This window comes from Polypterus senegalus, chromosome 13, assembly GCF_016835505.1.
Source record: "Polypterus senegalus isolate Bchr_013 chromosome 13, ASM1683550v1, whole genome shotgun sequence".
NCBI classification, from domain to species: domain Eukaryota; kingdom Metazoa; phylum Chordata; class Cladistia; order Polypteriformes; family Polypteridae; genus Polypterus; species Polypterus senegalus.
This window is the reverse complement of record NC_053166.1, coordinates 86,902,219-86,919,211: the sequence shown is the minus strand read 5'-3', so window position 1 is coordinate 86,919,211 and position 16,993 is coordinate 86,902,219. Positions and strand designations below refer to the sequence as shown.

Here is a 16,993-nt window from a genome sequence, read left to right as displayed (position 1 = left end):
GACAGCTGGCGAGAGATCAAAGTGATTGCATAAAGCAAACTACTGCGTAGACGATGTTTTGCCTATTATCTCTGAACTGGACTATGTCTTGTCGGACTCCAATTTTGATACAAGTGATCGAAAACGAATGTGAGGTTCCAGCTTCAGTTGACTGGTTCCCAGCTAATTATGGTGTTGAACAGGTTCATGTAGCTGATACGCCAAAGGTAATGTTCACCAGGGAGGAGTGCCACTTAACAAGGAGAAGAGGTAGAGACTACCTCAGCCACGTGAAGACAGCTTGGCAGCAAGCCTGCTGCACATTCTTGTCAAACTGGCTGCCACAGCATGCAGCAACAGACGTTTAATCTTGATTTCTGTGTGAAACCATTGCTTTTCAGGAACTATTTTCTGAAAAAATATTCAACCCTCAAAGAGATAACACTGCAGAGGACACAAAAATGATTTTCTTTTAATTGCTGGTAATGACAGTAAGGCACATTACCACAGGCAGAAATTTGGATGTTCACATAGAAAATGTAATTTCTATACCACAGCCGTCTTGTAGCGCCTTTCAAAAGGAATCTACTACCGAGAGATGATCCATATACATTTTAGCTGCTGTTAGTACTACTTACCTGTTCTGTTATACCGGCTTTAAAATTTTGCTTACCCGAAACCACTCCAGGGGTGCTCAATGTATCTTTACTTCTTAAAACGTTAATGTTTTACTGTTTAATAACTTATAGACTACATTTTGTTTTTTTTCCTTGCACTCAGTGAGCGAGGCCAATGGATGATCAGTTGTATATATATATATATATATAAGAAACTGCTGAAGGAACTTACACAGATTAAACAGATTAAACACAATCTTTTAATATATTCCATATATTATTTCAAACAAAATATACTGCTCAAAAAATTAAAAGAACACTTTTTAATCAGAGTATAGCATCAAGTCAATGAAACGTCTGAGATATTGATCTGGTCAGTTAAGTAGCAGAGGGGGTTGTTAATCAGTTTCAGCTGCTTTGGTGTTAATGAAATTAACAAATGGTACACTAGAGGAGAAACAATGAGATGACCCCCAAAACAAGAATGGTTTAACAGGTGGAGGCCACTGACATTTTTTCCTTCCTCATCTTTTCTAACTTTTTTTACTAGTTTTGCATTTGGCTATGGTCAGTGTCACTACTCAGAGCATGAAGCAATACCTGGATCCTACAGAGGTTGCACAGGTAGTCCAAGTTCTCTAAGATGCCAGAAGGTTTGCTGTGTTTCCCAGAACAGTCTCAAGGGCATGGAGGAGATTCCAGGAGACTGGCAGTTACTCTAGGAGGACTGGACAGGGCTGTAGGAGGTCCTTAACCCATCAGCAGAACCAGTGTCTTCTCCTTTGGGCAAGGAGGAACAGGATGAGCACTGCCAGAACCCTACAAAATGATCTCCGGCAGGCCACTGGTGTGAATGTCTCTGACCAAACATTCAGAAACAGATTTCATGAGGGTGGCCTGATGGCCTTATGTCCTCTAGTGGGCCCTGTGCTCACTGCCTGGCACTGTGGAGCTTGATTGGCATTTGCCATAGAATACCAGAATTGGCAGGTCCACCACTGGTGCTGTGTGCTTTTCACAGATGAGAGCAAGTTCACCCTGAGCACATTTAGCAGACATGAAAGGGTTTGGAGAAGCTGTGGAGAATGTTGTGCTGCCTGTAAAATTATTCAGCATGACTGGTTTGGTCTGGGGAGGCATATCCATGGAGGGACACACAGACCTCTAAAGGCTAGACAACAGCACCTTGACTTCCATTAGGTAGTCCTTTGACCCATTGTCAGATCCTATGCTGGTGCAGTGGGTACTGGGTTCCTCCTGGTGCACGACAATGCCTGGCCTAATGTGGTGAGAGTATGCAGGCAGTTCCTGGAGGATGAAGGAATTGATGCCATTGAGTGGCCCCCACATTCCCCTGACCTAAATCCAAAAGAACACCACTGGGATATTATGTTTCAGTCCATCCGATGCCACCAGGTTAAACCACAGACAGTCCAGGAGCTCAGTGATTCCCTGGTGCAGATCTGGGAGGAGATCCCCCAGGGCACCATCTATCGTCTCATTAAGAGCATGCACCGACATTGTTAGGCATGCATCCAAGCACATGGGGGCCAAACAAACTACTGAGTATGATTTTGTTGCTGCAATGAAATTTCATCAGGGTGGACCAGCCTGCCGCATCATTTTTTCACTTTGATTTTTGAGGTGTCTTTGAATTCAGCCCTCTGTAGGTCGATAATTTTCATTTCCATCAAATGATGTGGCATCCTGTTGTTCCTAACACATTACCCAGTCCATATCAGTAGAGATATCCAGCATGATTATTTTTCCCATTGAGATCTGATGTGTTTTCAAACTGTTCCTTTAATTTTCTGAGCAGTTGATTAATTTAAGGGGTTAAGTATAAAACTTGCAGAGGTTTAAAAGGTACCTTACCATTAACTTAACAAGGTATTCCTGGCTGTCTTTTAGGAAGGAATTCTTCAAAAAGATTTTAAGAGCTCTTCTGTATAATTGTTTTTGTAAATCAGTGAGGTCATCAATGGAACTGGAAGAGAACTTTTCAAGCCCTTTTCTGTAGAAATCCAGGGATTTTTCTAGGGCAGCCAGGTTAGCTTTTTCAGCCACTTGGGTAACTGCACTTTCCACACAGAACTTCTGTGTACTGTTAAGTTCTGCTATATAACTCTCAATGAGTGATACAAAAGCTGGAAAAAAAACAAAAGGAGAAAAGAGCTATAACAGTTTTGGCCTTGACCAAAATGTAAAGCTTATAAAGCAGTAATGCAAAGGTACAATGTACTCCAGTTCTATCAGTAAATGTAATTGATTTTTTATACTAATTACATTCCCATTTATAGATTCATTCATGTATTATATTTAATAATGTGCAGGCATATATTGTATTTATTTAAGGGACCTGATTTTGATACCTTAGTTTGTCTTTGCAAATACAGAGTTAGCATTTTTCCCAATTTATCCCGTTTCATTCCACATGAGAAAAACAAGTATGTTAGGCAATGGTCAACTCTAAATTGATCCAAAAATGAGTGTGTGTAGCTGTGTACGGTACATAAGTGTGCCCTGTAATGGACTGCTGTTTCATCATTCAGGTCAAGTAAATCGTCCATGGCTGCATTTCGATATGTGCCTTTGGCTGCAAGGGTTGGATCAGGATATTTTTCTGTAGTGGACAAAGTGGGTTCAATAAATGGCTGAATACATTTGAAACATCCATGTGCCATCAACACTGGTGCAGCCAATTGATTTTAGAAGTCAAAGAATTAGGTGAATTAATATTATCTGTCTGTAGTCAAGGGTTTTCTGTTAATTGCCATATCAATGCCTCTAATCTGGAAGATCCAACTTGTAATGAGTGAGCATAGTGGCCTAGACTATACAATTAAGGCAAAAGAACACTCCAAGCAACTCCATGAAAATGTGATAGAAAAGTACAAATCAGGGAATGGAGACAAGAAAATGTCCAGGTCATTGAGTATCCCCTGGAGTCAGCCATTAAGAAATTAAAAGAGTATGACACAGCTGTTAATCTGCCTAAAATGGACAAAAACTGAGTGATTGTGCGAGAGGAAGACTTATGAAGGAGGAAACCAAGAGATCTGTGATAACTCTGAAGGAGTCACAAGCTGTTGTGATTGAGATTGGAGAGACTACATACAACAACTGCTGCCTGGGTGCTTCATCGTTGCCAACTTTATGGGAGAGTGGCAAAAAAAGCCACTGTTGAAAAAACACACATTGCATCTCAAATAGAATTTGCCAGGAGGTACACAGGAGACTCTGAAGTTAAATGGAAAAAGGTACTCTGGTTGGATGAAACCAAAATTAAGGTTTTGACTATCAGACTAAATACCACATTTGGTGTAAGCCAAATAGTTCACATTAACAAAAACACATCATCCCCTCTGTGAAGCATGGCTGTGGCAGCATCATGCTCAAGGGAATGCTTTTCTGCAGCAGGCCCTGGAAGGCTTGTGAGGTCAGAGGATAAAATGAATCCTGCAAATTACCAAAAAATCCTGGAGAAACACCTGATGCAGTCTCCAAGAAACATGCACCTTGTGAGAAGATTTGTTTTCCAGCAAGAAAAAGAACACAAGCATGAAGTGAAAGATATACTGGAGTGGCTTAAAAACAACAATGTTAGCTGAGTCAAAGTCCAGATCTCAATTCATTTGGGAATTTGTGGACTTTAAAAAGGCTGTTCACTCAAGATCCCTATAAAATCTAACAAGAGTTTGAGCAGTTTTGCAAAGAAGAATGGGGAAAATATTTAATGTCCACATGTGCAAAACTGATATAGACCTGTACATACCGACACAAGATTGTCATGGTTGGTAAATGTTCATCTTCTAATGCTGACTTGAAGGGGGTGAATACTTATGAGATCAGTTATTTTGTGTTTTATATTTGTAATTAATATAGACCACTTTGCAGAGATCTGTTTTCACTTTGACAGCAGAGAGTCTTTTTCTTTTCATCAGTGCCAAAAACTCCAAATTAAATTCTCTGTGATTTGATGCTGTATTGCAATAAAATGAGAGAACTTCCAAGAGGGTGAATTTTTATAGGTACTGTAGAAAGCAGAATACCTCATATAAGAATATACTGCTTAGTATAAAAATGACAAACATATTGGGGTAACTAAGCTATATAAATCAAAATGAAACCAGGTGCTTCTACACTGGGATGGGAAATAAGATCACTAAACAATCCCATCATGCTTAGGGTAATGTATGAATATACTGGAGAGGCCCAGTTGCTCACAGAAGCTGTTTGGGTCACTTTGTGAGAAGACACTTTTTAGGCATATTTCGCTGAAGCTTCAGAGGTAATGACTGATTAAAGTAATACTGAGGCATCATCATATAGATGCAACTCTGAATGATAGCACAAACTCTATGACTGTAACCTCCATGCATTCATTTCAGAAGAAAGAAATACCTAGGTAAAACGCTCCAAAGAAAATTGTCGTCTGTTCAGGTGAATATCCTGTCACCTTTTCAGTAAGCCATTACATTCATGCGTGGTATACACCAAAACAAGTCTAGAGGCCCAAGTGCTTTTCCCATAGTGATGGCTCTGCTCTGGAATGGAGTGTATTTTCTTCATATGGTTAAGTTTCACTTAATTTCTTAAAGGGCAAGGCCATAAATACAAAACAATTTTGAGTGATCACTATTCTGAAGCATTTTCATCCTAATGGTACTAGAATTTTCCAGGATGACAAAGGCTATCCATCCACAATGAATAGGTGGCAAATGAATGGCTAGCAATGATACAAACCATAAGCTTTTTCTGCCTCAGTCACTAGATCCTAACTTAATTTGTGTACTTATGTGAAATTCTGGAGTGGAAGTTTGACATTTTTCTTAATCAAAGTATCAAATGATTGAATGATTGTCACAATGTTCCAGTGTCCCATACTACTTCAAAACTTGATTTTACATAAATATAAAAATTATAAATACAAATTAGTGAAGCTTGTTGTCTTTTGAAGCTCACTCAACATTTTCCAGGAATTTAAATTCTTGGACTTTGTGTCTTTGATCATTTAATTTATGATTACTTTGTAGCTGTCTGTGATAATATTAAAAAATGAAATTACTATGAAAGTTTACATTCAATATTAAATATAGCTTAATTGAACAGTTATGATAATAACTTACATTTTTCATAATCTCTAACTTATAATAGTTATTTTGCTTATGTTTGCTAATTCAGATCACATCTTTCACTTGTGGCACTGTTTTCAGTGTTGCATTTTTTTTGGAAGGCTTTTCAAGCTGCTTTCAATGTGTGAAGAGTTCTAATAGTAATAATACCTGATTTGACTTAGTATCTTTCCACTAGATGGCAATACTGGATAATAAATGCAGCACAGTTAAAACCCCAGATTACACAAGGCAATACATAGCCATGCACATCACCATCTTAACAAGTTCCTTACACTATTGAATCATCATTGCCTTATGAAGTATGTCCAGTTTATTCCTGCTCAGACATGTGACTATTTGGCTGAGCTTATGGTGTTTACATTAAACGAAACACAGAGAATTATGGTTAAGTGTGCCAGAGGTTTAATGTATTTGACTGTTCCCTCCAGACTCCAGAAGTCACCAACTTGAAAGAAGAAAAGGGAATGTAGGTGGATGTCACCCTTTAATAGTCAACTGTCCAACTGGACAAATTTTCCCAGTTCCTTTCTTCATCACTGCTGAACAGATAAAAACATCTGCTTGTAAAGCTGCAGACATTATCATTACTTACTTGCAATGGTATGCTAACATACTCTTCAAAGCAATTCATTTTAAAGTAAATGCTGTTTGCCCATGTGGGACCCACGACTTTTTCTCATGATCATTGACTTTTCTTTATCCACCATATGTTGGACTCTCATATATGTTCAAACCTTAAAGTAAAGTGTACTAATATTTAGACAGTAAACATGTTGGGATCTGGAAATAGTTTCAAGTCTGGCCATAGAAGCAGGCCAAGTGGGTTAAAGTTGTCTGGTGTACACCTGACAAGAAGAGGAGGTGCCAGAGAACAATGAGGAAGGAAGGAAGGAGGAGGAGGAGGTAGAAGGAACTACTTTAAGGTACAAACTTATGGGTATGTGTGGTATGTAGCTCACATATCAAAGAGAGAGAGTCAAACCCTGTATATGTAGTTCCTAAAAGGTTATAGAGAAAGTTTTGCTATTTTAGCTGTAATTATTGTGCTGTGCAACATTACCCTGTGTCATACTGTGTATTCTTCATTTAATTATTGCCTTTTCCTTTTTATAATTTTCCTTCCTTGGCTCATTTGTTGGGTGTTGGGGTCAGCTCAAGAGTACCAACTAAGGTGCACAGCCATGAAAACATATTTGAATCAATGGTGACAGACACAGCACAATATTATACCACAGTTAAGGATATCCACATGTGGCCTATGATAATACAAGATGCCTGTGGAATGCCATTTCTCCTATGTCATACATACTTTACCCCCAGAGGTTTACTTTCCCCTGGAATTCTCTTTGCTGGAGGTACTCTTCTCTTCTTTATTATTAATGGAAATGTACATTTGTGCTGCTGTTTTGCAATAGAAGTGTAAGTGCCCCAAATCAGGCTTCAGTGAAGGACATTTTATAAGAGTGACCTCAATTTATATGTATGTTTAGATATCAACCAGTTAAGGAAACACCACCCAGGATCATCCAATAAGGAAGCTTTCAAATCTCCAGACCACATTAAGTGGGGTTATGGCCTCACAGTGGAGCACTGTTAACTTTGTGGAGGGGTATTCCATAAAGTGCGCTGGTGAAATGGAGATTTAGCTCAGTGAGCCTAGCTTGAATAATCCTCATATTACGATCAAGGTTCAGTCGGTTTCATGAATGCAAAGTTAACTGAAGACAGGTTTTGGCAATCCACAATTTTGCACACGCTTGTGAGGTCTAAGCAGCCCTGACAAAAAATCATTGATTCCTTTTCTCATAGTTCGGAAATCACAGAGGAGAGTGCAATAATTGAAGATTGAGTACCTGTGACTTTAAATGTAAAACTGATCAAATGAATGATGTATAATGGAACAGCTTGGAAAAGTTTACAGTTTCAATTGTCTTAAAATTGAAGAACATGCAACAGAGGCATGATGATCGATATTAACACCAAAAAAGAAGTGTATCCACTATAAAGAAAGCAAGAGAGAATGGGTGGCAATCCATAGTAGATGGAAGTTGAAGTACATTATGGTTCTGAATTTGTGCATTGCAGAATTAAAAATTAACACCATTATTCAAAATAAAAAAAGTTTCCTTTGTATTGCCCAATTTGACTGTAAATATACGGATTTGTGAGTGTCATTCTTCAAACAATTAAAAAGTTAGTGGCAATATAAAGTACACTTGGCATCAACTGAAAATTATATACAAGAACATAATTTACTTCACAATTATTAGAACAGTACATTTAGTACATGTAAATATATAATGCACATTTAGCAACCAAAAAAAAGATGCAGCTTCTGTCACAGGTGCAGTGCTTCAATGCCACTTGGGCTGAAGGAGTCTGTCCTCATTAGAATGCATTATTGTGCAATATGATTGGTCAGCGTCATTTAAAAGGAATGACATGTGCATTGATGCTATGAATGAATTATATTTTATATATTTATTTTCTAATGAGATTAGCGCTGCCATTTATCCACATGCGAGTGCAGTTTATTGAGCCTATGATGTTGTGGAATGTTAATAACATATTCTAGTGCTACTGATACAACTCTGGATTAGTGCATTTTACATACTGTAGATTCACTTATAACACCTTTTGTGTACTGAATGTAACCATATACATTTGTATGAAAATTATTATCACAAGTACCAGACGAGACTTGACCATTTCTGTAATGAGTGATATATCCTCAATTAAAATCATTTTGTACTTTTGATATCTACTAGGGAATAAAAAATAAACAATAAGGATTATTATAAAAATAATAAAGACATAAAGTTAACTTAATTATAGAGTTGTGCAATCTATTTACTGTACACTGACCAGCAAAAAACATTTAAACTACCAACAGGTTATGTGAATAACATTGAATAATATTGATTATCTCGTTACAATAGCACCTGTCAAGGGGTGTGATATATTATGCAATAAGTAAACAGTCATTTCTTGAAGGTGATGTGTTGGAAGCAGGGCAAATGGGCAAGTGTAAGAATCTAAAAGACTCTGACAAGGGCCAAATTGTGATGGCTAGACAGCTGGGTCAAAGCATCTCCAAAATGGCAGATCGTGTGGGGTGTACTCGGGATGCTGTGGTAAGTACCTACCAAAAGTAGTCCAAGAAAGGATAACTGACAAACTGGTGACATGGTCATGGACACGCAAGGCTGATTAATGTGCATAGGGAGCGACTGTAGCACAAATTGCTGGCCAAGACGGAAAAGTGTCATAACACACAGTGCATTATAGCTTGTTGCGTAGTTCAGACTGGTCTGAATGCTTATGCTATCGTCTGACCACCATTAAAAATGCCTACAGTGGGCACATAAGCACCAGGGGCCTCATGTATAAACGGTGCGTACGCACAGAAATGTTGCGTAAGAACTTTTCCACGTTCAAATCCCGATGTATAAAACCTACACTTGGCGTAAAGCCACGCACTTTTCCACGGTACCTCATACCTTGACGTACGCAAGTTCTCCGCTCGGTTTTGCAAACTGGCGGCACCCAGCGTCAAAGCAATGGTACTGTTCTTGTGTGATTACTCATTATTTTCATGACGCGGCTTTATAAATACACAGAAACTAACCGTATATTGTTTATTAGTGTAATGCATCTGATTGTAATTAACTCGTAACAATATAATGGTCCAGGGAACAGCCATAGTATTCCAAATACCATAACTGTTCTCACTTCTCCTTCTTCTTCTTCTTCGTCTTCTTTCAGCTCCTCCCGTTAGGAGTTGCCACAGCGGATCATCTTTTTCCATATTACTCTCACTGCACGACTCGGAGTATTTATATCACTGTATCTGAGTGTGAATCACAGCAGCAGCTGATCGGAAAGAGAATTATCGGTATACGGCATTAAGCACACGCTGTCTCTGCCACGGCAAAACGTTTCAAAGCCTTTCCTGTACGGACCTCGCGGTTCAGAAACAGTTTAATCCCAAGAACTTTAAATGCACTCAATCAATTGCACCTTGTAGAACTGTTAGGACTTATAAGTACAATCACCCCACTGTAAACTTGCACTACAGTTATAATATTACACAACCTGAGTCACTTTATAAAGCGCGTATTTACATATGATGACGATATCATTTTTAAGGTGAAATGCAGAAAAATATGTTTGTTAAATTATACACATAAAACTTTAACTTCATTTAAATAATCTATATTCTTCACTGGGAGTGTCGTGAAGGATAGAATAATTAAACATGTACTACGAAGATATTTCAATGTTCTTTAAACGTTTTGAAGAATCGGCGCTAAACTTACAGATGGCTTAACGTCTATTACAGAGCTGATTGTATGGCGATCGGTTACTTGGGGAAAGAAAAGCAAGGACTCTTGGGCCACGCCAATATATATTGAATATAAAACAGAAAGAGAAAATAACAACACAGCTAAAAACGCAGCAACAAATTTCGACAAAAGATAAATGCTTGTCATGAGCACGAGGCTCATGAAACCCATGTTTAATAATGTGCTTTAGCTCCTATCATCATGAAAATGATATCACGTATACATCTCAGTATTTTAGTTATTCAGAGAGCTGTAATACCACGAATGTAATGGACTCTGTGTCCAGTTGGAGGAAGAGAGCCGGTTTAAGAAGCAAGTAGTGATTCACACACATAGAGCACATACGAGTAGAAGATCAAATGCAAAACAAAGCATTTAACGTGCTACTTTAATTACGATGTGATTTGAGAAACTGGTTAATTAAACGATTTTAAGATGAAGTTTATGATGTTCTACTAAATGACAAAATAAACTACGTGATTAAAGTGGAAATGTCGAGATTGAAGTTGACATTTCGTGCTTTTTCCCCACTGTGTGCCTTTTTTCTCTGTACCCTAATAAGCTTTCATATGACACTCAGACAGTGGGCTACAACTCGGCTTTTCACGGCGACTTTGATATGTGACTTCTTTTTTATTTCCGGCACTGTGCGGTTTTGTGAACGTGAGCTTTCAAGTTTCTCCAACACGCTATGTCACTCGATCAACTTCCTTTTGTTGATTATACCACGGTTTATTTGAACAAATAGTATGTTTTTCCTTTGCCTCCACTTGGTATTCGCTGAAATTCTTATATTTTCCCCGTGCTTTTCCCATTGTCTTTTCACAGAAGGCTGCGCTTAAGGGCGATTTATATTGATTTGCATATTCAAATAGGCGTAATTCTGGGAGGATTTGGGGCGTTACATAATGCGCGTGCACGTGCGTTAGTTTTCACGCTGATCGGGATTTATGTAGCGGAAGAACGTGGAAGTCGGAGTACGTACAGATTCCTGCATCTGGATTTTTCTGTGCGTAAGCACATTTCGGCTTTTGTGCTTACGCCATGTTATAGTGCGAGTTCTACGTACGGCGTTATACATGAGGCCCCAGAACTGGACCATGGAGCAATGAATGAATTTTGCATGATGAATTACATTTTCTTTAAGATCATGCCAGGTGCATGCATATCATTTACCTGGGGAAGAGATGACAACAGGAGGCACTATAGGAAGAAGAGAAGCCAGTGGAGACAGTGTGGTGCTCTGGGTCATTCATATGGATTTTACTTTGACACATACCACCTAACTAAAGATTGTTGCTGACCACTTACAACCCTTCAACAGCAACAGAATTCCCTGATGGCGGTGACATCTTTCAGCAGGATGATTTGCCCTGCCACAAGCAAAAATTGTTCAGAAATATTTTGAGAAACTTGACAAAAAAATTGAAGGTGTTGACTTGGCCTCCAATTTCACAGATTTTAAGCTGATCAAGCATCTGTAGGATGTGCTGGAAAAAAAGTCTGATCCATGGAGGCCCCACCTTGCAACCTACAGGACTTAAAGGATCTGCTGCTACCATCTTGGTGTTATATACCATAGGACACCTTCAGAGGTCTTGCAGAGTCCATATCTCAGCAGGCCAGAGCTGTTTTGGAGGTACAAGGGGAACTAGCGCAACATTAGCCTGTTGGTTTTAATGTTATTGCTGATTGGTGTATGTTACTCTTTATTATTTTACAATTATTTTATTATTATTATTAATCCTTTTTTATTATTATTATTATTATATTTATTATTATTATTATTATTATTTTACAATGTACATATAAATACTGTCATGACTTTTATCAAAAATGACAAGGGGCTTTCATACTATGCATTATTTTGTCAGGTGGGTTAATAGTGTTTTGTAGTGTGTGAGGACAGAAGCACACCAGGATTGATGCTGTAAGGTCTAAAATTGTGACATTTCCTTATACATTACATTACAATAATCATCTTTGTACTAGTTTAGTGTTAGAGGTTTACTGACTTAGAATTGGTGCAATTATAACTGACGATTTTAACATTATGGAACAACCCCTTCTAACCTTTTTTTTAATTATTACTTCTTTTCTTATTATTTCTAACTGACAAAACAAAGCAATGGAGAAGAATGGCATAATCATTTAATTGGGATATATTATTAATTGTTTTCAGTTTTCAATAAACAGTGTAACCTTTAAGAATTTACCACTTTGCAATGAATATCAGATTAATTTAAATGATAGTATAACTAAGAATGCAGCAACATTAGATATGCTAGAAAATTCTGTCACTGACACAAAAGGTGGCAATGAATGACATCATTTAAATGTTATTTATTTTCAATGGATAGTTTATGTTATAATGTTTTACCATTTTGTAATGAACATACAAGATTAATTTAAATTAGAATTCAGCAACATTAGATATGCTCAAAAAAACTGGCTCAGATAAACCCAGTGCCTCAATTTAAATGATGCTTACTCTCTAAACTCGCTCTGTGGAATACCTCCCAGGACTTTATCCAGTCTAACAACTTACTTCTTCCAGTGACTTTGTGAACTCCTTCAACTTTCTTGGTTTTGGCCTCTTCATAAATGTAATGGGAGAAGAGTTCAAATTCTTCAACAAATTCTGGATCAAGTTCCTCATCCAAAAGATCATCAAGGAGCTTAAGTTTAAATCTGGTAGTTGGACAAACAAACCCAAAGCATTTCCTTTTTGGGAAGTAATCACGGATGCTGCGTCTCACAGTGTTAAACTTTTCAGTCTTCTCATTTGTTCCTTGAGTAAATAAATAAACATTTTAGTTTCTGAAATAAAATAGGTATATAGGGCTATTATTGTGACAATTACAGAGTACATTGAAATTCTAACTTTCATGTGGAAACCAATATGAAACACGTCATCACTCTATGGTGCTATGATTAGTGAGTATAGCTTGTGTCTTCCTTACTTTATATACCTTACCTTGAAGTGTCTGTCTTTTGTATATAAAAAATTTGCACCAGACAAAAAAACAAAACAAAACAGACAGCCTGTCTTGAACTAATGCCATTCAATGAAGACCCAACCAAAATTATTACAACAGTACACTGGTACCCAAATCCCTTAATCCACCTTTAGTTGCTTTGAATTTAGAAAGACCATATGGATTCGCAGATGTCATGTCAAAGAAATGTAGGAGCTGAAGGAAAGCACAGCTTTCCATATAACTATGTCTTATTAACTCAGTGAAACTGTTAATAAATTTATATATAAGAGCACTTACCATTCTTAAGCTTCAAAATATGCTCCAGATACTCATCAGCTGACACAATTTCCTCATTGATAGTCATCTCAAGGGTTAAATCTCGGACGACCCATACAAAATCTGGAAAGAAATCTATATATTCCCATTCTTCATTGTTTTTCTTTGACTTTGTCAGCTGAATGTGTTTTGTGAGTTCCGACACAAAGCTGGCAGCTTTGATAAGGAAGAGCTTTGTTTCTTCATGTTTTAATAGTACTAGGGTGTTGTGACGTGTTAGCCATTATGAATGTAGTGGAAAGTCAAGCAAAATGACAACTTATATTGGCTAATTAAAAAGATTACAATATGCAAACTTTCGAGGCAACTCTGGCCCATATTTTAGGCCTGGAAAAGGGGCCTGAGTTGCCTCGAAAGTTTGCATATTGTAATCTTTTTAGTTAGCCAATAAAACCCATTGTGACATTCCTTGTGTGAGTTTGGGCTATATAAAAATAAATTGTATTGTTTTGTATTATATAATTAAAAATAGTATAATTATATGCTTCAAAGACAATCCATGAAACACTAATTTAATTTGGCAGAATACACAAAACATCTCTGTATCAAAGTTGCAACCATTTGAAATGTTTTATTCCTTTTATCCCAAACCTCACTTTATTGTCATTTTGGTCATTTCTACTTTTAATATTTACACACTAACACTACACCTAATTATGTTTTTACACATGCTACAACTTTCAGCTAAAATAATACACTACTACAAAAATTAAAAGCACCAATTTTTAATGGGTTGAAAAGACAATGAATGTCCAAGTCTTCTAGGTGACTTTTAAACGGCAAAAGGATACTGAAGATATTCAAGCTCACTTTGGTCCAAGTTGCCTCTGCTGTTGTATATAAACACGCTGCTGAGGAGAATGCTCAGTGTAAAAATGGAATTGTCATTTTCATTATCACCCTGGGGAAAAACAAAAGCTTATGTGAATTTCCCCTTGGGATTAATAAAGTATCTATCTATCTATCTATCTATCTATCTATCTATCTATCTATCTATCTATCTATCTATCTATCTATCTATCTATCTATCTATCTATCTATCGGCTACCAAGACTTTACATACCTTATTCAGGAGACACAGACTATTATATTATGTATTTGTGGGAAATCATTTCTGAGATTTAATGTTTTTGATTTTAACTGATTAAACAATGTAAATTCAATAAGAATATGACCATCGATAGTACTTTTCTCAAGTGGAATGCTAGAATTAATATGCACATTAATGGAGAGATTATTTTTTTCACTGGTCTGTGCCAAGGCTACCTTGAGATTTCATTTTTATGGCCTGTTGTCAATTGTTTGAGCTTTGTCACAGTTTATCTCACCTCCCTATTATTAAGGATACAATGGAAGTTTTTTAATACAATGCTTGATTAGAATTTTACAAGAATTTACTTGGGGTCAAAAATTTTAAACTATTAGCAATATATGTGTAAACTTTCATGTGTCCTCAAAACTGTACTCAGGTCATAAGAAATGAGAAGCTACTGTTGCTCAAATTTAAAGTGTTCTGTATATGGAGGTTAGTAAATCAATGACAGTAATTGTATGTTTTTATGAAATTGTTCTGTAATTTTATTTCATTCTCTGGTATGAGAAATATATTGTACACATGGCAATCTAAAGATACCCATTTATGTATACATCTAGTATCAAACCTGCTTAATCCAATTGTAGGGTCATGATGATAAGATATGGAAACCTTAAGTATTATATTAAACTAGCTGTGTAAGCCCATGCTGTAAAAAGCACGGGGTTCTAGAAACTATTGAAATCATCAGAAAAGAAAATTGAAATTTAGAGATGTCAGGTAATTGAAAGGAACTACTCTGGGCATCTCTCTCCTAGAGGTTTCATTTTGTCGACGTGCTCACATTGTTTGTGCATTTTCAGCTAAGTGACTGTTTTTCTTCTGAGGTTTTGTTTTGCCAACGTGCTCGCCTCGCTTGTGTATTAGTGGTGGGAGGAAAAGTAAAAGGAATACCGTTTTGCCAAATTGCTCGTCACGCTTCTGTAATAGCAGATAAGCAAGTGACTCTCTCTTTGGGCATTTAGTTTTGCCATCGTGCTGGCCTCCCCTGCGTATCCTTGGAGGTGGAGCCCTTAGCCCGAGTCCACCTCTCACTTCCACGTGTAGACATTTATATACAGTATAAGATAAGACATCATGGTGACATAAGTAATCATATCTATTCCTACTTTGTTTTCAATGTTCCAAGCATTCAAAATCTTTCTAAAGGCATATCTTGATAACTGTAACTGAGGAAAATACTATCAAGTAAACAGCTCGTCAGAAAAGACTTGTGTCATGATGCAGGAGAACAGTTGAAAGAGGCAAGCATTCATCTGTTCTAGTCTGAGTGTTAGAAAAAAAACCAAACAACTGACCTTCTCCGGGTCTCCAAAGCCTTCTGTGTCCAAAAGAATAAGAGCATGATCTGTTTTCTTGGGATGGGGCAGGCACAACATCCAGATACCTCTAGTGTGAGATTGAATGGTAGATCCCAATGAGAAACCTGTAGTTAAAAAAGAAATGAGAAAAAAAAAACAATTGCATTCAATAGGATTTATAAACAAAAACAATGGTAAAGGCAATATCTTAACATCATTATTCATACGAAATATTGTTTTCTAGTATGGACATTTAAGAGGGTATTTATTCTTCTTTGGGAAGACAGTGATTGATGGCTAATATACTTTTTTTTGATTGAACATTACATTCTCTATCTTGCAAAAATATTACTCATATTTGCAATGTAATTCACAGGAAACCTATAGAATTCCGCTGGATATTGCAAGAGAAAAAAAGAGAGATTGAAATTTTCTGCATGTTAAACTAGGCCATCCTGATTTTATTTGTACCAGTACATTTAAAATTGAAAATGAGATCGTATATAACATTAAATTTTATATTTTGTTCTCTGATAACAGTTTGAATGTAAGAAGTCTCATTTCTTTTAACTGGGTATTCCCCATGACATTTAGTTATGAACTTTTTAAAGAATTTACATAACACTTAATGGCAGGGGTATATTTCTGGACTATGCCATTTACCTGATTGGTGTGATTGTTATACTTTGTAGTCATTATATGTAAATTAATCTAGCTGATTAAGGGAAGCTTTCTGTTAGAGTCCATCAGTCTGCTATGTTTGCATTAAACAAAGCATGTTGAGGCTCCACCTGTTGGTGTAAATAAAGGATGTCCATATTTGAATATAATTTTTAAAGATGGCTCAAGACTCTTCTTAATTTAAAGGTGTATTTTCCGCAACAATACCTGTCTGTGCCTGCAGATTTCCCACACTGCAGTGAGATTGTAGCATCTTAAATTCCAGAGTGTCAATAGTTTGTTCATTGTATTTGAAAAAAAAATAACCTTAACTATAGTTTCGGATTCTTTACAATAAAATGTATTTAAGTATTCCTTAAAGATGTTCCTCATGTTCATAATTTTACCTCTAAATGTATTATTAATCTTTAGTATTACAATCTAAACTTTCCTTTTATGTACTTCCTGTGCTAAAATTGCTTTGCCTTTTTCCATGTTTGCAGTAATTGTGATTTTGGCTTTCAGTCCTAAAATGTTTTGCT

The 16,993-nt window shown here is 36.8% G+C and overlaps 1 protein-coding gene across 4 annotated transcripts in view; it reads right to left on the bottom strand.

The window, feature by feature from the left end:
• Positions 1-16,993, bottom strand: part of LOC120542412 (guanylate-binding protein 1-like) — a 91,927-nt gene that overhangs the window by 36,557 nt on the left and 38,377 nt on the right. For all 4 annotated transcript variants that reach the window (XM_039774881.1, XM_039774882.1, XM_039774884.1 and 1 more), the window contains exons 4-8: positions 15,789-15,916; positions 14,189-14,298; positions 13,359-13,546; positions 12,629-12,871; positions 2,472-2,743 (exon numbers count right to left, since the gene is read on the bottom strand). In XM_039774881.1, coding sequence (XP_039630815.1) covers positions 2,472-2,743; positions 12,629-12,871; positions 13,359-13,546; positions 14,189-14,298; positions 15,789-15,916 — 941 coding nt within the window. The remainder of the gene's footprint in view (positions 1-2,471; positions 2,744-12,628; positions 12,872-13,358; positions 13,547-14,188; positions 14,299-15,788; positions 15,917-16,993) is intronic.